At 39.7% G+C, this 21002-nt stretch overlaps 1 protein-coding gene across 1 annotated transcript in view; it reads right to left on the bottom strand.

The window, feature by feature from the left end:
• Window positions 1-21002, bottom strand: part of SNX24 (sorting nexin 24) — a 90684-nt gene that overhangs the window by 33725 nt on the left and 35957 nt on the right. The window contains exons 2-3 of the mRNA XM_086480494.1: window positions 12440-12523; window positions 3894-3998 (exon numbers count right to left, since the gene is read on the bottom strand). Coding sequence (XP_086336620.1) covers window positions 3894-3998; window positions 12440-12523 — 189 coding nt within the window. The remainder of the gene's footprint in view (window positions 1-3893; window positions 3999-12439; window positions 12524-21002) is intronic.

Genomic DNA, 21002 nt, shown 5'->3' with positions numbered 1-21002 from the left:
GCAGACTATTTTTCTGTATTGCTTTGTGATCAATGGTCAGTCCAAGATTATACATGGATTAAAAAAAGAAAACAACCAACCACCACCACCACCCAGAAGCTACAATGCTGATTTATAGTCTGTCCTGTCATCTTCCACACTTACCTTCTGGTACTTTCAAGCAAATATATTTCTCCAGGCTCACAAATATACTATCAGGAGTCACAGACTTTCAATGCAGGTCCAGTTGGCAGCCCTTCTCAAATTAGAGGCTCCCTGCACAACCAGCTACCTCATATCTGTATCTTCTACATCTTCTCAACACCAAACTCTTCAGGAAACATATCAAGAAAAGACATTTTGTAACCATAAACAAGTCATAGCTAAGTTCAAATCCTTCTGCAATCTAACACTGTGATCAGATTTTTGTCAGCAATAGTGTAATCCAATGATTTATTTTGCAAATTTTAAATCAAAACCAACTGGATTGCCATCTCTGCTGTATTTTAAGCTACAAGCTCAGATAAAGAAATCAGTAACTATTAAGTCAGAATTTATATCACACACTAATTGATTTATGCTAACTCCTAGTTGATAGCCACCACAGGGTAATTAGAGCTGGTTTAGTCCTCTTCCACAGTCAGTAACAGGCACTTTCTTATTCAGTGACAACTAAACCAGCTCAACATTAAGTCCTGTGTGCTGTAGGTTAAAATCATGCACAGAGACGGTTACCACAGATCAGCAGAGGAGCAATAACTTATTGCTTCATACTAATTTGCTTGAATGTTTGGGGCCACAGTCTGTCATTCATTTATCTTTGCATCTGTCTCCTTGTTAATAAATTAAACATAATCCTTCTTTCCTCCTGTCAGCCAGTTGATTGTTCTCAGTATTCACAAGGGCTCTGTAAAACTATTATTATACATGCATTTGAATTACTATACATACTAGTGCTTACTAGTCAACTGTTCCACAGTATTTAAAAGAAGTTTTAAATTCTGGTCAAACTTGTAAAACATGAAAGTCACTTAAAGATAACATAGATAAATCATTCTTTCACAATTCCATGAAAATTGGTCTATTGTAACAAGAAAAAATCTCCACTCAGCCTTTCAAAAACAGGAGAAAAATAAGCCATCTGATGAATATTAGATGATAGGGGGTACTGGTAAACTTAGGAAAATGACTACTTGTATCTCATAATTTAGTAATATTTGGTTTATTCGTAATTTTCTTATTCTTCAGAAAGATAGAATGAAATGCTTCTGAGCTCCCATCCATCCACTCCAAGAAACAAATAACCTTGTGCTGAAAGGATTTAAGAGGGCAGTTTCATCATGAAAAGGTCACAGAGAAGTAACAAGGTACTGGCAACCTGCTGGCTCAGATGGGAATTTCTTGCTTTCTTTACTGCTTGATACAGATTGATTCTACTGTTCTAATTTCATATAATTATTTTTATCTGCATTTAACTCTAGAAGACTACTTAATTAAAAATATATTAAGAACCTGATGTGATTAGACCATGTCAGATACAGGTCTGCATTCAACTGCCCTCTGTACGGCATGTTACTTCTTGCCTGTACAGGTTTTCAAGGTGCAAAGTGCAATAATGGGAAATGAAGACAGATTGCATAAAACAAATTATTTGAATGCAACATCTGTGTAAACGCTCAACTGGGCATGAGATTTTGGCTGGTTCTGAAAAAACAGTTAAGGACTACTGTGACTCCATAATAGTTTATCAGCTGCACAAATGGCTGGCTACTAGTACTACCACTGACAGCAATGGTAGTAGCCAAACTGCCCTTACAGATTAAATGTCATTAGTATCACCTGAAAATATGTTTGCAATATTTTATCTATATGGTGTTAAATTAAAAACTGATCATGTCTTCTGAAATTGTAGCACATTCGTACACTGTGTCTTGAAAATGCTTGGCAACACTAAAAACCTTCTGATAACTGAAATGCCATAATATGAACTTTTAATTGTCTGAAATCAGGCTCTCGTTATTTTAAAAGCTAAAATTTCACTGATAATTAGTTCTGATTTCCGTTAGCGGAAACAGAAATTAATGACTTTGCCAAGAATTTTAATAATTTAATTTGGTATGTGCATTAATATGCATATAATTTAGAGGCTTGTCATGTTTTACTCAGATGACATCCAGCAGTCCCTTCCAACCTAAACCACTGCATGTTCCTATGACAGCCAATGGTGATAGGAGAAGGGAAAATTTAATTAAATGGAGAAGACTGTACAAGAACAAGAGTTGACTAACTCTTCCAGTAGGGGGAGATGTTATTTTAAAGTTTATCAGCAATTAAAAAGTGCTAACTAATTTATCCCTGTATCTTTTTAAGAAAATCAACCTCATAAGAGAAATTGTTACACATGCCTCAGTAGCAATATTCTCCAAAAGACAGTTACATGAAAATCAGAAAAAAAAAAAAATTCACAGCAAACGGCTGCAAGATAAAAACATACCGATGACGGAGCCAGCTGTGCTGATAGCCATCAAAAACCAAAAAGGCCCTATTCCTTTTCAAAACCAAAGTCTCTCCAACAGCAGTGTTTTTTCAACTACACAATATATTTAATTTTTAGATGCCAAAGATGCTACAAATATCATAGAGTAAGAACGAAAAAAGGATTTAAGTTTCGAATTTAAAAAAACTAACTAAATACTTAAGAATAAATAAATTTAACTCTGTTGCCTGAAACATTCCCTATGTCAGAACAAAATCTGAGCTGTGTTCTTCTCCTGATTTCCAAATTTATTCTTAAAAGTTTAATGTCAGAAGTAATACTGTCTCGTGTCACACTATAATTCTATTCTCCTCCTTAAGCATTTTTATTTTACAAACCTTCCTGAGAATCAGGGAGGTTCCTGAGTGGTGCAGGCCACTATCTATTTTCTATGAATGCAGCTCACTGTCCATTATGTTGCAGTTCACCATTCTTCTGGTTGTGCTACTGCAACTGAGGATGATGACATGAATCATATCTCTGAAATTTTTACTATTTTTACTACTCTGATTGGAGTAAAAATAGAACGATCTCACTCTTGCCTTCCTCACAAAACAATTATCTTTCGACTCAGGCGATTTCTAAGATCCCCTTCAATAAAACAGCACTTGCATCAGTACAGCTGAAGGTGCAGTGAACTAGGAACATATCTAGAGTAAACACCTTAATCTGTCACCTGAGAAATGGCTGTGAAACTACACCACAGGGCATTTTTAAAGCAATCACGGTAAGAGTAGAAATTCCGTTTATCAAAAAAGGTTGGGATTTATCACTGGTGTATTTAGATGTCTGCATGTCTGAGTCATTCCTGAAGACTTTTTACAGTCTGTAGCAAAATCAGAACCCAAATAGGTAGAAGCAAGGACTTTAAATGCAAGTTTCCAAACCGACTGAGATGAATCTGGGATGACATGCCTATTTCAACTAGACGAACGATTCAGACACAAGCATGTATAGTACGGGGATATGAATCTGATGATCTGATTCCTCTCTAGTCTGTCTAAATAGAAGTGAGTTAAATAAAGCCTCCTTGTATCTTCTGCAACACTTTTGATTGGGAAGGTCAGAACGACTTTGGAAAGAGTAACATTATTTTCCCCATTTTAGACACAGGAAAATGAGGCACTAGTAGGTTTGCCGAAGTCAGTCAGCAGCTTTTGCCAGAATGAGGAAAAAAATGCAAAACAGTCAGGATTTCAAGCTGCTAGTCCTCCTAAGAGAACAGAAATCATCATTGCTCATAAGCATCCAGTTCATTTCTGACCTCTAAAATTGCCTATCAGTAAAACACCCCACTTCATACCTTCAAATGCTTTGGATACTACCACTCTGAAAGTGGATGCTGCTTTTACTTTCACAGTGCTGAGAGGAGACTTACCTGCAAGTACAACTCCAAGCCTTGCCGTCGCTGCTCCAGAACCTTGGGGACCCAGTTTCTGACATGCTTTGAAGGGATCTCTGGAGTTCTTATGAACTTCTTGAGCTGCAAACGAAAATGCAGACAAAGTAAAGTGTGCTTTTAAAATACATGTTTATGTTAGAGATGAGGGGGTACAGGTAAAATAACCATGCATAAAGGACAACAGCATGGCAATGAAGTTACTCACTCACTGAATTAACAGCAGACTTTGTACCTGCAGGTTGCAGTTAAAAAATTCCACGTATAGCTGCCCTGGATAGTGAAGAGGAACCCTACTAACAATTTGTCATGACTAACAGCCTTAAAAAAAAAAATGGCAACAACTACATGAGAATACTTAAAATAAGTTCCCCATTAGTCAACCTGGGATGATCCTCATGTTGTCACTGAATGTACCCAGATATTGCCTTGCTAAGTGTGGTGACAAAACACCACAACAATTTCTAACTCAAGGTTTAGGCAACTATGAACAGGTGGGAGAAGTACAGGGTGGAGAGCTAACCATTTCTCTGAAGAGCTAACAATAAGAAAGCAAAATATCTATGCTCTCAAATTGTACCATCAGATTGACAGTTGTGTTTAATATCTTATACAGAGAAAGATTGCCACTGAATACATTTCTAAGAAAGCTCTGTAACTATTCCTCTGAAGATTACCACAGGAATGCTTTTATAGATATATACAGAAATGTGTATATGCACACACATGAGTGCATACAGATAGACACAAACATACCTTCTTACAACACTAAGAATCCTTTTGCTGGAGCAAAACATTTTTTCAAAAGCAAAAAATATCAATGTTTTCCTGAAAACTACAGAGCAAAAATAATAACTGGAATAGATTCCACTGCATTTTAATAGAAGGTGACAGTAGACATTCTTTCTGTTGGATATTGCCTCTGAGTAAATCTGAGGCAAGGAATGCAAGGAAAGAAACTCAAAATTGACTTTGACATGCATACCCATGGGAGACTAAGAATTTACATTTCATCTTCGAGCTTGCTGAGATGTCACTATAGGAAAAAGCAATGCCAACATATCAACGTCTCTACAATCACAAGTAACGAAGCTGCAGCAAGGAAACCTCAATTGCTCTGGAAACATTTTGCAACTTCCTTATTTCTTAACAGTGCTAGATTACTATTAAATGTGAAGTGAGAAAAACAACCCACCAGAACAAAACCCCAAACCCCTGTACTTTTACTGACTGATCTCAAAGCCAGAATACAAACCCCCATTTTTTCCTCTAAATTGGTCAGGAATGTTGAAGATGCGATGGTCACAGCTGTTGCAAACTATGACAGCACCTGCAGATGAGTAAAAAATGAGGAGAATGCTCCAGATTCTGAAACAATGCAAGCATCCACCAAGGCCTAGCTGAGTGGTTGGTAACTCAGCTGATGATTAACAAGCCTTTTGTGCTCTGTAACCCTGTTATATAAAGCACCCAAAACACAACTGCTTAAATATGCAAGCACAGGTACTGTCTGTTGGCAGAAAGCACATGCTATACAGATGTACAAGGAATAAATAAGCCCACTTTCTTATGCTTACAATTATCCAATTATATATTGCAACAGATAATTATTACAATGTCAAAGAATATTAAGCAAATCTACGTTATGTGTTAGCTATATTGCTTCAGACCTCTCTCTGCATAAGAAATATTTATCTAAGGACAACTGTTGTCTGTAATACCCTCCTGTCCATAACACTGACCTAATGCCTATTTGACAAACTGTAGTTTCTATTTCCTGCAAGACTAAAAGTTGGCTCAAATTATAAAGCAAAGAATTATTTGTCCAAGTGTGAAAAGTCAATATGATTTAGAGCGTACCCTACTTACTCTAAAATTATAAATAACTTGCAAAACAAGATGTATAGAACTTAAGATTTTTGCAGATTTCACTGCAGTAGTTTTAACACTGTCACCTTCTAGCATTCTGGTGCTTAACAAGAACTACGGATATTTAAAAATGTAAAAGAAAAAATACATAAAAAGGAATTAGGGAATAAATAAGAATAAATGGTTGCGGTTTTAACTATGTTATACACATAGAAAGAATTTAATTATTTCTAAAATACTCTCAATATGAGAATAACAAAACTTTTGTTCAGACTTGAATACAATACTGTAACGTGAATGGTGCATAGTCTGAAAGGCCTGGCTTGTCGTTCATAACCAAGGCAAAGTATAATGGCCTATGCAAACTATTTCAAAAAAGGCAACAGCAGCAGATGGTTTCTGTCAAGGGAATAATTTGTCCTCCTGGTGTAGCATGGCAGTCTTGAAAAGATTTTAAACCCTTTCCTCTACAGCCAGATTGCACAGGAAGTGGGGCTTTACTTTTTACACAACTGGAATATAAGAAAGCTTGAACCCAGGAAGGAGACAAATCCAGCCATGTTCTTGGAAACGGACTTGTTTAAAAAAAAAAATCATCAAAATTAATCAAAACATTAATTTGCATTCTGATGAATGAATAACGTCCTATAGGAGCAATGGAGTCCTCCTTCCTCCATATGATGACAGTGAAGCATGTGCTTCCCCGGTGAAAGGCACAATCTATTCCCATTTTCTACCATGGCTGTCCTCTACAGAAGCTTTGTTTCTCCTGCTCACTACAGACATCTCCAGCACTAAGGGCACCTTGAATATGCAGTAAGTCTAAAGATACTTTTCCAATTGCCATGTACTCACAGCAATTTAGAGTGAAACTTACATTTTAAATTAAAGGAGAAGAGAGGAACAAAAAATAAATACCCTACTGGCATGCTGAAAGCAAACTGGTGTCTGGACCTGAGTACAAATAGTGTCGTGGGATGTGAATAAATTGTTCACAAAGAACGATCGAGAGAAAAGTTCAAAATATTCTCCGGTAAAAATTGTTCAAATACACAGCCTACCTTTTCAAGCGCATAGCAATTTTCTGCTTTAACACAAAACAGAGGAGAAGAAAGGGTGAAACTGCATACTGTTTCCAGAGAATGCCTTTTCCTGGATTTCTGTAACACTGAAAGCACTAAGAAAGGTTCAGAGCACGAGCTGTTCAACCATGTTTACTAAAAGCTCACTACAACTTTCAAAAGAAAGAGTTAAAAAAAGTATATTGTTGCTGAAATATGCTGGGTGCTTTGCACCTGTACAGGGAACAAATAAGAAAAAGCCACTATCGAGTTTGCAGAGTAATATAAACAGAAAGCAAGCAGATGAGGTCTAAGATGAAACAAATTCAAAAGTGGTGCAAAGTGGTTAGACTATCTGTTTTTCAGGTTTGTTTATATTGCTGCTATTTCTGGAGAGAGAGAAAGGGACCATCATTTATGGTTTTTCTGGTGTTCTAAGCAGAAATCTCTGCAAAAGGAGTTACTGCAGAGGAAGCAGTGTACAAGGAGACAAATCTGAGAGTGAGACTGCAGTAATTTGTGACTTCTGTGTGGAGTAACTGTGCAACTCCAGAAATTACAGCGAAATTAGACAACAAAGAAAAGAAGAAAAAGCAGAGGCATTGAATACTTCTTTTTTGCCTCAGTCTTTAATACTACTGATAGACCTTGGTCTGTCTGATCCCCTGAGTTGGAGGACCTTGAGTGTGAGAACAGTGACTTTCCATTTGTGGACCCTGAAATTGTATGGGACCAGCTGTGTCAGTTGAATGCTCACAAGTCCATGAGGCTTAATGGGATTCACCCCAGGCTACTGAAGGAGCTAGTGGATGTTATGGCAGGACCCCTTTCAATCATCTACCAAAGGTCTTGGGAGCCTAGGTACGTTCCTGCTGACTGGAAGCTAGCCAATGTTAGTCCAATTTACAAGAAGGGCATGAGCAAAGACCCAGAAACCACAGACCTGTTAGTCTAACCTCAGTTCCTGGAAAAAAATATGGAGAAGATCATACTGGGTGCTATCAAAAGGTATTTAAAGGACAATGCAATCATCAGACACAGTCAATGTGGGTTTATGAAAGGAAAGTCATGTTTAATTTGATATCCTTCTATTTTAATGTCACCTGCCTCGTGGATGAAGGGAAGGTGGTGGACATAATTTTTCTGGATTTTAGTAAGGCTTTTGATACTGTCCCTCACAGCATCCTTCTGGACAAACTGTCCAGCTGTGGGATGAGTGGGTTCACAGCACACTGGGAGAAGACCTGGCTGAATGGCAGGGCTCAACAGATTGTAGTGAATGGGGCTACATCTGGCTGGCAACTGGTCACCAGCGGTGTTCCTCAGGGCTCAATCCTAGGGCCAGTTCTGTTCCATATATTCATCAATGATCTGGATGCAGGAGTTGAATGCAACATTAGCAAGTTTGCTGATGATACCAAGGTGGTAGGTGCTGTTGGCTTTCTCAAGGGACAGGAAGCCTTGTAGAGGGATCTAGATAGACTGGAGCACTGGGTAATCATCAATGACATGAAATGTAACAAGAACTGCTGGATTCTGCACCTAGGACGGAGTATTGCCGGGCACAAGCACAAACTGGGAGAGAGCAGCCCTGCAGAAAGGGGTCTGGGGGTGCTGGTCAACAGCAGGCTCAACAGGAGTCAGCAGTGTGCCCTGGCAGCCAAGAGGGCAAACCTCACCCTGGGGTACATCAAACACAGCACAGCCAGCTGGTCAAAAAGGTGATTGCTACACTGTATTCAGCGTTGGTGTGGTCTCACCTTGAGTATTGTCTGCAGCTCTGAGCCCCACAATTTAAGAAGGATGTGAAGGTCCTTGAACGTAGCCAATCTTGTGAAAGGCCTGGAAGGCATGTCCTGTGAGGAGCAACTGAGGCCTCTGGGTTTGTCTAGTTTGGAACAAAGGAGGCTGAGGGGTGACCTCATTGCTTCTACAGACTCCTGAGGAGGTGTGGTGGTTTAGTGTCTGGCTGGGTTTTGGCGCAGTTCTGGCAGTGGGGGAGGGGGCTACAGAGGTGGCTCCTGTAAGAGGCTTCCAAGCTCCCCCCCAGCTCCAATTTCAGACCCGTCTCTGGACAAGGCCAGACCAATGGCACCTCTGCGAATAACTATTTAAGAGTGAAAGAAGCCGTTGATTGTGCCTCTTTGTTCTGTTTGTGTTGTGAGTGAAGGGGGATGGGAAAGAGACAACCACGTGGACACTTAAGGGAGGTGCTGAGCTCTTCTACCTGGGATCCAGTGATAAGACATGTAAGAGTAGTCCACAGTTGCTCCAGGGGAGGTTTAGACTGGACATTAGGAACCAGTTCTTTACCGAGAGGGTGGTCAAACACTAGAACAAGCTTCCTAGAGAAGTGGTCCATGTGCCCTGCCTGTCAGTGTTCAAGAAGCACTTTGACAATGCCCTTAATGACATGCTTTAACTTTTGGTCAGTCCTGAAAAGTGGACCTGGAGGTGTTCAAAAAATGTGTTGATGTAGCGCTTCTAGATATGGTTTAGTGGGCATGGTGGTATTAGGTCAACGGTTGGACTTGATGATCTTAGAGGTCTCTTCCAACCTGATGATTCTAATTCTACTCTATACTACAGGAGACCATCTACTTGGGCAGGATGCATTTTAAGCATATAAATCCTGATTTTCCCCTCTTAATGTTTTCTAACTTCTTTAGCTGTATAATCTCTAGTCACCTCCTTTACTTTCAATTGCAGGATTATTCTCCTACGTAAAATAAAGCACACATATATTGTAAGGCTTGGTGCTGAGTGTGTGTGGCGGGTTGACCCTGGCCAAAATGCCAAGTGTCCACCAAAGCCACTCTATCACTCCCCCTCCTTAACTAGACAAGGGAGAGGAAAAAAAAAAAAAAAACCAACAGGCTTGTGGGGTTGAGATAAGGACAGGGAGATCACTCAATATTTACCGTAACGGGCAAAACAGACTTGATTAAAGGAAAATGTAATTTATTACCAATTAACTCAGAAAGGAGTAATGAGAAATAAAACCAAATCTTAAAACACCTTCCCCCCACCCCTCCCTCCTTTCCCAGGCTTAACTTTGATCCCGATTTTTCTCTACCTCCCCCACAGCGGCACGGGGGGAAAACAGGGAATGGGGGTTGGGGTCAGTTCATCACACTGTTTTCTGCCGCTTCTTCCTCCTCAGGGGGAGGACTCCTCACACGTTTCCCCTGCTCCAATGTGGGGTCCCCCTCACGGGAGAAAGTCCTCCATGACTTCTCCAGCGTGAGTCTTCCCACGGGTTCAGTTCTTCATGAACTGCTCCAGCATGGGTCTCCTTCATAGTGTGCAGCCCTTCAGGAACTGACTGCTCCAGCGTGAGCCCCCCTCACAGGGTCACTAGCAGCAAACCAGCTCCAGCGTGGGCTTCTCTGTCTCCATGGGCCACAGGTCCTGCCAGGAGCCTGCTCCAGTGCAGGCTTCCCACGGGGTCACAGCTTCCTTCAGGCATCCACATATCCAGCATGGGGGCCCTCCACGGGGTGTAGGCAGTCATCTGCTCCACCGCCCATGGGCTGCAGGGGGACAGCCTGCTTCACCATGGTCTTCACCACAGGCTGCAGGGGAATCGCTGCTCCAGCACCCGGAGCACCTCCTTCCCCTCCTTCTTCACTGACCTTGGTGTCCGCAGGATGTTTCTCTCACATATTCTCACTCCTCTCACTCGCTGCAATTACTGCTGCACAACAACTTTTTCACTCTCTTAAATACGTTATCACAGAGGCAAAAAACGCTGTTGCTGATTGGCTTGGCCTTGGTCAGCAGCGGGTCCTGTCTTAAAGCCGGCTGGCATTGGCTATATCTGATATAGGGAAACTTCTAGCAACTTCACACAGAAGCCACCCCTGTAATCCCCCACCGCTACCAAAACCTTGCCACGCAGACCCGTTACAGTGTGACACAGTTGCTCATGTGGTATCATATTCAATGTGAACACAAGGGGGAAAATACCTCAGACATATCTAAGTTAAAACAATAAACAAGGAAATAAGTATTAAAAAGTGGCAGCTGGTACCACAACTGGGGCAAGAAGGAAGAAGTAAAGAAACACTAGCACATTATAATTACAGTGCAGTAAAGCAAAATATATACTTATTCTCTGGACCTTTGAGAGCCAACACACAGATGGGTAAATAGCTGCCTTTTGTTGACTCAAGTTTCCTTATATCCACCCACACACCATACAAGGCTAGCAAAATCCATCCTCTCTGCCACCAGGATAATGCTTCTTTCCTGAATGAGATGATTCCTGAGCTGATTCAGGGCCACCAGCAAACATGCTGGTGTGGGTACGCTCCTCTGACACTGCACTGGCAAGAGCTGTAAACAGCCATGCTTCTCTCTGTTGTTTGCAAAAGAAGCTTTTCCATAATGAAGGCAAGCAGTACCAGTCAAAGCAGTTGAGTCTGCACACATTCCACTGCCACTGACAGCCACATACCAACAAATCACAGAATCACTGAATAGTAGGGGTTGGAAGGGACCTCTGGAGATCATCTAGTCCAGCTCTCCCACCAAAGCAGGTTAACCTACAGCAGGTCACACAGGAACACGTCCAGATGGGTTCTGAATATCTCCAGAGAAGGAGACTTCACGACCTCCCTGGGCAGCCTGTTCCAGGGCTCTGCCACTCTCAGAGTAAAGAAGTTCTCCTTATGTTCAATGGGAACTTCCTGTGCTCCAGTGTGTGCCCGTTGCCCCTTGTCCTGTCGATGGGCTCCACTGAAAAGAGCCTGGCTCCAACCTCTTGACGGCTGCTCTTTAGATATTTAATGTTCAGTTGACCCGGGTCCTAGGAACGAAGCACTGAGGCTCTTCATTACAGTCCCACCACTGGCAATGGCTGCAAAGCTTTTCCAGAATTCTCCTTCAAGTACAGCCTCCATAAGGCAGAAAAAAGGTAAAACTTGCCTTTCAGCTGCACAACTGTATAGCAGCATCCAGTTCAGCTCAGAGAGGAGAAATCATATTTATCCTTTAATAGTGATCAAAACAATTTAAAGAACAATTAGTGGATAACCAATCTTGAAAGCATCGAGTTCCCTTCTATAGTAACATGATGCAGCAGACACGCTTAGCACATATTTTATATCACATTCATTGTATGAAGAGCAGCAGACAGAGATGGTCTACTCAGTCTTTTTCGTGTCTAGTTTCCTGGTGTATACAAGTTGTTTCCTCAGCTTTACATAGAGCAGGTTAGCAACACAATTTACAGAACTAACAAATTATTTGTCTAATTGGCTTAAAAAAACCCCAAAAATGTATTTATTTGCTATAGGAATGTGTCTCATTTTGTGATTTTACAAGATGAAAAAAAAAATACTACAGACAGCATTTTAGCAATACAGCATGTAAACAATAATCAAAAAGAAAAGGAGAGTTAGTAACTCAGACTGCGAAGTCATCATCCCCTTCCACAAAACAAAGAAGAAACTGAGTTAGCTTGGAATTCATTTCCAGAGAATCAGAAGATGTATTTAAGATAAACCATGTATAGTAACAAATTCAAGAGTGAGGAAAACAACACAACTAAGGCAAAACAAAGTTACATCTTAAAAAGAAAGAGATCATTACCTTTTTATGAAGTGCATGGAATTCACTATACCTCTTCTCCACAAAATGTTTCCTTCCACTCATTAGCACCTCTATTTTAAAGACCTGAAAATTATAAATAGTAAAAAGGAAATTAATGTTACTTGCACAAACAGTTCTGCGACATGGTTGTGATTGCACAGTTTACCACGGTCATTCCAGTAGGTGGTCCCAAAAAACCCATGATGTCTCATGAGGTGCAGAATTACAGCAATGATTAATGGGAAGTATGTCTGAATCTTCTGTTAAAAAGCTTGTTCAACAAACATACAAAAAGACAAGTTAAGCTTGGACTGTATATTGTACATTAAAAACTAAGCATTAAAATATTTCCTTTCAGACATATTTAATACATTTTGAAATAGTTAAAAAATATTTTAAAAAAAGGATGGCAAGAATTAAAAAAAAAAGAGGAACAAAAGAAATAAAGATTCTTTTTCTTCTTTTTCTCCCTCTTACAATACAGCATACTAACACACTCACAATGTTCAGGAGGAACTGGATAACCGATGTAGTATGTTATGCATGGAAAAGGAGAAACAGATGCAAACACTGTATCGTAGGTTAATTTCCTCCTAACCTACAAATCCATCTGTAGTCTCAACTGAGCTTGTGCTACTATCCACACCCTAGGAAAAAAAAAAAACCCTAACACAGCAAATGCTTGTTTTCCTTGTATGATACATGTGACAGCTTTTGTTGCTGCCTCTGGAAGGTTGAAAGGCCAGGAGAAGCAGCTCTCTGAATCCACTAATTAGCAGTCACTAACATGACATTTTCTTGATTCTCAGGTCACTGGGTCAGTTCTGAGGGCAAGTGATGAGAAATATTTTGAAGTACTCAAGGAAACATGGTCTATTAAAATGAAGACAAAATCAGCAGAAAAGCAATACAGAAAAGGTGCCTGATCTATCTAGGAGTCCTTTGTTTTCTGTTTGGATCAGAAAATGCTGGAAATAATTATTTCCAGGACAACGAGAGATGATGTTTAGGACAGATTACTACATCAAGACTTAGGCCAAATAAAAAGTTGTCTGAAAAAAATTTGCAAACAGTGTCTATGCCTGAATGCAGAAAAAAAGCAGTTTCTGTCACAACACATCCAGCTAGCATTGATCAGAGCAAACATACAGAAACCATGCTGGATAAGCACTTTCTATTGTCCACTAGAACCTGCCTTTCACACAGGTCAAAATGCCATGTTTTTCACCAGCTAGCCAAACCACATTAGAAACAGACAGCATTTTATGTAATCCAGACTGAAATGCATCTGCTTTTGTTGAATGCAGTGTAGATGGGACTGCAGTCATTTCACACCAACATTTACATTACCAAAATTAGTTTAGATTGTTGTAATAATTTGTGCTACATTCTACCTCTCTGAAAAGGACTATTTCTCTGTCCTAATCACTGTGAGCAGATGACCTTATTTGGGTGCATTGATTCCCTCCTCCCCCCTGAATCTACTTAGACTATTTTGGGAGAACAGCTATTCGCTATTAAACAATTTTTCTCTACATGTGAAAAAACTCCAAGGCACCCTTAGGAATACATTGTAAGTTCAGAGTTTTAAAGACAATCACATGCAAAGAAAAATCAATGTAGGCTTGCTTCTTTAGTTGAGACTTAACATCCTAATTATACGATAGGAAAACATTATTTACATCTTATATTCTCCACACTGTATGAAACAGTTCCTCAAGGAACAAAATGCTTTGGATTGCATAGGAAAACTACTGCACTGAAGGAGTTTCAAGGATAACTTGGTGGGAAGAACGGATAACAGAATATGAAACTAGTCAAGTTAGAAGTGACCATGAGTCACTAGTTAAGGTGTTGCAACAGTTTTGAATTAACTTGATATTAAATCTCCAGGAATTATGAGCAACCCATAACACTCGCTTACACCTCAGTCAGCTAAGAGCCACTGCAGCACTGTTAAGTTTAGCACTTCTATTGGCCACAGGGTTTGCCATGCAATTTGGAGAAGTATAAGGGTCTCTGGCCTCAGCTATAAGCACTCCCTTGACAAGTAACTTTCTTGTGAATCATGGATTGGCTTGTGCAGTCCCATTTTGGTTTTAGTCATATATGCGCAACTTTAGAGAAAAGTGTTTCCCTCTGAAGCCTCTAAACCTCTCATTTCATAAGGGAGAATACTTGGAATACGGGGAAGAAAGAAAATAGAAATCCCTCTGTGGACCTTCTTTTCAAAGCATGTATCTATTTTGTTCTGTGTTTCATCACTAGTTGAGGAATTACAAAAATGGCTTCAGAACACTGAAAAGCATGAAGTATTTATTCACCCTCCTTTTTAATATTAGCAAAGTTTTAATTACTGTTTCATAATTTTTTGCTAACAACATGACACTAGAGAACACATTTGCTGGTCACTTTTGCAGAAGATGTGAGAAGAGAGAACGACAGCTTCCCATGCACAGTGATGTGATTTCCAAACCCACAAATCTACTACCTTTACACCCTCAATTGGTTGTACCAGTATAGAGCCTTTAATTTTGCCTCCTATTGTCCAGAGCCCTTGGGTCCAACTTCAGCAACCATATAAATTTACAAAGCTGGACAACAGATCTGCTATGCATGAAGTTGAAAATTTTTGTTTGAAAACAAAACCCTGCAAAAATGGCATTTATAATCTACTCACTGTGGCACCTATACTTCAGAAATATAAAGCAATTTGTGATAAATAAGTGGAAAATACGTAAATGTTTTCATTTAATGCAAATTAAATATTAAACTGATTTACAAAGCAGAAATGCAAGTAACTGAAAAAACACATATTGTGCTTATGAACCTCACATTATTAAACTACTTTATCTAGACAGCATAAATTCTGGGTTTGCCTCCTCACAGTTTACCAGATCACAATTCACAAGAGGAAATCAAAAGCACAGAAGTCAGTTTCTATGCCACTATTTCATGCAATAACATGGCTTTGTGTGAAAGACAGAAAGATACATTAGCTTACAAGAGACAGTATCTCCTCATGGATTCAAAATAGCTATAAACAAATCTCACACAAATTTAATTGAGCAATTGCAGGCCCTGACAGAAAAACAATGTAAGGAAACTGGTGAACATAGATGAAAGTGCCAAAATAAAGACAGAAGAACTAGGGGGGAAAAAATGCAACACTGCAAGGAAATTACTTTTCTTGTAGAAATGTTCATGTTCTATGAACAGATAACTCTGAAAAGACATACGACTTTATAAGTGACTGTTAGTTAAATGAAATATGCAACAATTAATCACTGAGTAAGACAAGGAAAATGCTTTTCCCATAGTCATTGAAATACCAGAAGTTACACTGCACTGAAAGATTTGCAGTTCATCCTGACTAGGACACAAGGGGCCATAGATATGAAGACATCTATTAGAAAACTCTTTATGAGTACTCTGAAACTAGAAATGTCTCACCTTTCTTGGTTACTACCAAAACAGTTTTCCACAATGTTTGCACAAAGCCAGAATATCATTATCCATTAAAAGCATTCTTCCAACAGAAATCCACCCACATAAATGATGTGTGGGACAAACACCTTTTGACCGGATCAGTAGGAATAACGCTGATCTTTTGCCTAGCAGATCTGCCAGTGCAATTTGTAACACTCAAACACGTGAAGGAAACTCTTCAAGAAGAATGCCTATGTTTTCATTAATAAGATAGTAAAAACTTTCAGGTCCAGCTACAAACCAGATTTACATTATGATATTAAAAAAAAAACAAACAACCAACCCACATCACCTTTTTTGTCTCCCTTTTTTGCCTCCACTTTGTTCCAATGATATGGATTATATTCAGATCTTGGAAACCATTTTCTTCATTCTTATTGTTAGCAAGTATGCGTAATTTTGCATTTCTCTGAATTCATCAATTTCTGATCGTCAGCAAACCTCTAACCAAATGATCCTTTTTCACTATTTTCAAGAAGAATACAAACATTTCTCTTCTTGCTGCAGAAACCGGACAGTACTACATATTAACTAAATGGGATTATATACGAGCAGATAAATGGTACTGTATCACTGTGAATGTCCAAAACAGAAAACAGAATAAAACAGGAACCAGTAAGACGTACGAGAATGATTCACACCTTCCTGTGAGCTCACGGGTGTTGTAAGTGCACATCAAGAACTGTGTAGTAAACAACATTGATACTCCCCTCTTTCAGTTTTATCCATGTCAAACATTTACACTGAATACAAAAGGACATCTTTTATCTGGTAATTTGATGTGAAAATATGCAGCTCCAGAAAACCCAGAATAATCAGCTTAACAAAACACAGACAAGAATGATAAACACGACCAGGAGTAGGGAGGAAAACTAACAAGAATAATAACTTCTCAGCTTGGTTTTCTATAACATGAGAAACACATAGATGACACTTTTATATTCACTCATGGAAATTACATTAAGTACATCATTTATAATTATGGTAAATTAATATTATCATAGTGTGTATATTTATACATGGAAAAATTAATGGCAAAGTGCATAAACTTCTGAAAAATTACAGTTGAGAAAGAGATTTGGGGCAGCCTTGTTTAAAATGAGGAGACAGGGAAACCAGAAGCAGAAAAAGAGGAGTTTACAAAAACCAGATACATTTGTCTAATACTCACCAGGAAAGAAAACCCCACAAAATTCTAGTACTGCGCTTTTGTCTCTCAAGATCAAGCTTACCAACACTAATTCTACTTAATACACTACTTACAGAAATAAATACATACCTTTAGATGCTTCAGTATGCTTGACAGACTTTTGTCTGAGGAACAGCCAATACATTCAAAGTGTCAAGAAACTCAACCTTAAACCTTTGTCATGGCCATATGGAAGGAATTCCAGGGCAAATTAAATGACAGCTACGGTCCATGGAACACTAATAGGATTTCCACGTGTTTAGTGTTTCATTATTGTTCAGACAATGGCACATTTTCTGTCTCAGTCGTGCTATGACTAGAACCAAGACCACAGCACGTAGTAGAGATCAAAAGATGACTTTAAACATATTCCCATCCAACTGATTTGGGGGAAAACAATATTCCACAGAATCAGTACGAGCACCTGGGTGGCAGTAGTAACCACAGATGCATGTAGCTGCAGCAGCAATCCAGTATCTCAGGGGTGTAAGTGCCTCATGGCAATGGTCCATACTTCTGAATGCCCTCCACAGCAGAGGTGGAGACGAGGACAGTACTCAGAGCCAACTCAAACTTCAGAGCAGCCTTGATAAAATTGAATCTCAGTATCCCCCAAACAAAACCAAATTAACTTATTCTGACTTCATCCTTTGGAAGCGGGGGCAGAAAAAATCAGTTCTGCTGTGGGCACAGGGCAGCTCAAGGGCGCAGAGACAGGCTGACATAGGTCACGGAGGCATGAGGCGAGGGAAATCGCCTTTTTTCTCTCTCCTCTCCAACCACATTCCCCCTAGTTCTAGTTCTCCCCTGTCTTGCAGCCACTGTTTACTTTGGATTATCCCTACCACGTCCACTTGCTGAAACTTAACACCTTCTGTGCCTTAGGCAGGTTGCTTATAGTCACATCTTTGCCTCCTCTCTGAAGCAATTGCTCTCCCAACTCTACAAAAGCAGCCCCTACACAAGCTCCTGCACAGTCTTCCTGTGAGGAAAGGGACACCTTCCTGCTGCAGAACTGGGAAACAAGTTGGGGCACAGCAAGAAAAGATGCAGAACAGCCCTGAAAAGCTCAGTTTGCTCTGTTTAGTTTTGCTGGGCCTTAGGAATGAAAGTGGCTGTAAGAGGCAGTAAAAGAAAAGAAGCAAAATATTAGGTATTAGAAACTGAGTAATTAGAGTGTTGGGAGGGGAGGGTGAACAGGGACAAAGCTGACAGTCATCTGTCCTTCCTACTAGCAGTCCTCACACGTGCTGAACCAGTTCTCCTGGTGGCCATGAGAGCAGACAGAAAGCAGCAGCTGCATACCGGCAGCTCAGTTAACACAGATGCTTGGAGCACCATCCTCCCAGGCAGGCAATGGGCCCACCGCTACCTCCACCTCTCTGCTGATCTGGGCAACTGCTTGTTGTGCCTCTGCTTCAATCTCCAGCGGTATACCTCTACTCAACAGAAGTGTTTCACTTTTACTGAAGGGTTCAAAGACATTCAGATCCATTACAATATCCACTATAAGATGTGCTTATCTTACATAAAGTCAGCTCAAAAGTTAGGTTGGACCCACAAACAGCACCTCTCCCCACCCCAAGCACTGTCATGTCTGTTATATGACATCAGACTGTTTCACTTAGTATTGTACACTGTAACTGGGACTAAGTTACAGCACAACAAAAAAAGTACATGGTTTTATTAACTATGGAAATCAAGGCTTGACATTATGAAATTATGACATTGCTTTGTCCAGAATCTGTGAAAGACCACATCAGTGTAGTGAAACGTTCACCGTAGGATTTCCAGAGAGTATTCTAAACAGCTCCAGCCTTTGTGAAGCAGTTACCTGACCCATCCCTCCACCCCGGCCTGGAGAAGCAGCCTTAACTTTAGACTTAGGCTTTCTACTGTGACATAAACCCATGAGAAGACAAGTACGTAGTTTCACTGACTCCTGCTATCAAATCTCGTATTACTGGACTCTAACTCGGACCTTCATTACTAAAAAATAGACGGGTACCTGAGAACAATCACAGGCACATGCTCTCATAAGTGTGGCTCCTACTTCAAACGTCTCCTTACTAATTTTACTTAACCTTCAGCCAATTTAATTACTGAAAAAGCTGTCTCTTCACTAACAGTTACCAGTGTTACTGGTACCAGTACCTACCTAAACCAGACTACAGTCTCTTTGAGAACCTTTCAGCATGCAGTTTGTCTTCCCCACCAATACTACAAAATAATTAAGGATATTCCCTCTCCTATGCTCTTTTGCAGTATAGGCCTCCTCCACTCATAAAATAGCATAGTGTTGGTAGGAATTACATACAAAAGTCGCTCATAGGACTCAGGGGTATTCTTTCTGAAGACGGTCTTTGAGAAGTGTGTCATATTTCTTAGAGTTTAGAGGAAGAGGTAGTAAAACAATTTATACTGCAACCCAGTCAGACAGTTTTGTAATTCCTACAACATGGGAAGCTCAAGGGAGGCTTCTACGGAGCTGTCACTGTTGAATGAAAGAGTAGCTGACATATAAGAGTAAGTAGTTTTCTGATTTTTTCAACTCTCTTTAAAACAATCTTCTCCAAACACATGGTTCATAAAATCCCATAGGAACTTTTCTGTCATTTCCTGAAAAATAACTTACTTGGCTTTCCAAGCTAAAAAGCCTTTCCCTTGCCAGTGAAACACTGACTAAGGAAATCTAATTTGTAACCAAACCAAGAAGCTGTGAGATCTGACTTGCTTTTGATATTTTTCTGTATTAGCCCTGCACAGCACAATAGTTACACAGATGATACCCTCTTAAAATCTCATTGTCACTGTGGTCAACTATTTGGCTAACTTCCTTTAATCAAGCAAAAATGGAGTGATCTTTTACTGAAAAAGGAGAAAGTTCCTAACACATGCTAATGCCTACAGTTACACAGACAAAAAAAACTTAGTTCTGCTCTGCTCTACTTGTCCATCTGGATCATCTCAATGTCCCTTACCAGAAATGTTCTACTAACAGAACAACCACAAGCCTTTTTATGGAAAAGACAAACTTTCCAATAGAAATAGTACATCTGGAAAAAATACTTGAATATCGCAAAAAATAGCTGATGGCAAAAGTATATTTACATGAAAGAGATTAATTCTAATTTAGATGAAATATAAGGACTCTTCTGTTTTGTCACAAAAGCCTTTGGAGAGTCTATAAAGAGTCCTCTCACGTCCCAAGGCAGGATGCAACTCCTAATCACAATGAAAGTGCCCTCATGTTGCAGCCAACTAGCTGCAAGAAACTCCATTTTGCAAGATGCTAGACACAAGATTGAGTTTTTTCTAGAAACTTTGTTTGCACTTGTATTTGCTGTCTGGAGAGCACCTGGGCCACCTAAGACCTTCAAAGCATGGATGTCTTGTTTACAAACAAAAACGTCAAACAGTGTCAAAGAACACATTAAAAAAGTATACACACAGCAGGGTAATGAGCATTACACTTCGAAGGAGCTGGCTCTGTACTGTCTCATGTTCCATGGTATGTCTGCTGTGGTATGTGAATTTAGCCTTTTCCCCTGCTAGTGACTAACTAAACCAACATATGAACATGAAACACATCAGTATTTAGTCAAGTTACAGTATACACTTAGCTCTTAAAAATCAGCTCCACACTGTTCATAGTGACTAAATACTGGGGGAAAGAAATACTGTATATCCACCTTGCATCTTTTCTTACTAGGGTCTCTGCAGTAACCCACATGAGAAGACCCTCAGCTTTACCTATCAACTTAAGTAGTTCATCCAAATAATTTTTGAAGAGCAGTAGTCAAAGGAGGTTGCTTTTCTAAATGTCTGTGCAGCTTAGCTAAGATCCTTCATATATTACATTTAAATATTGGGATTAGCCTGTCT

This window comes from Leptosomus discolor, chromosome Z, assembly GCF_034619465.1.
Source record: "Leptosomus discolor isolate bLepDis1 chromosome Z, bLepDis1.hap2, whole genome shotgun sequence".
Taxonomy (NCBI): domain Eukaryota; kingdom Metazoa; phylum Chordata; class Aves; order Leptosomiformes; family Leptosomidae; genus Leptosomus; species Leptosomus discolor.
The sequence above is the reverse complement of the archived record's forward strand: the minus strand, read 5'-3'. Positions and strand labels throughout refer to the sequence as shown.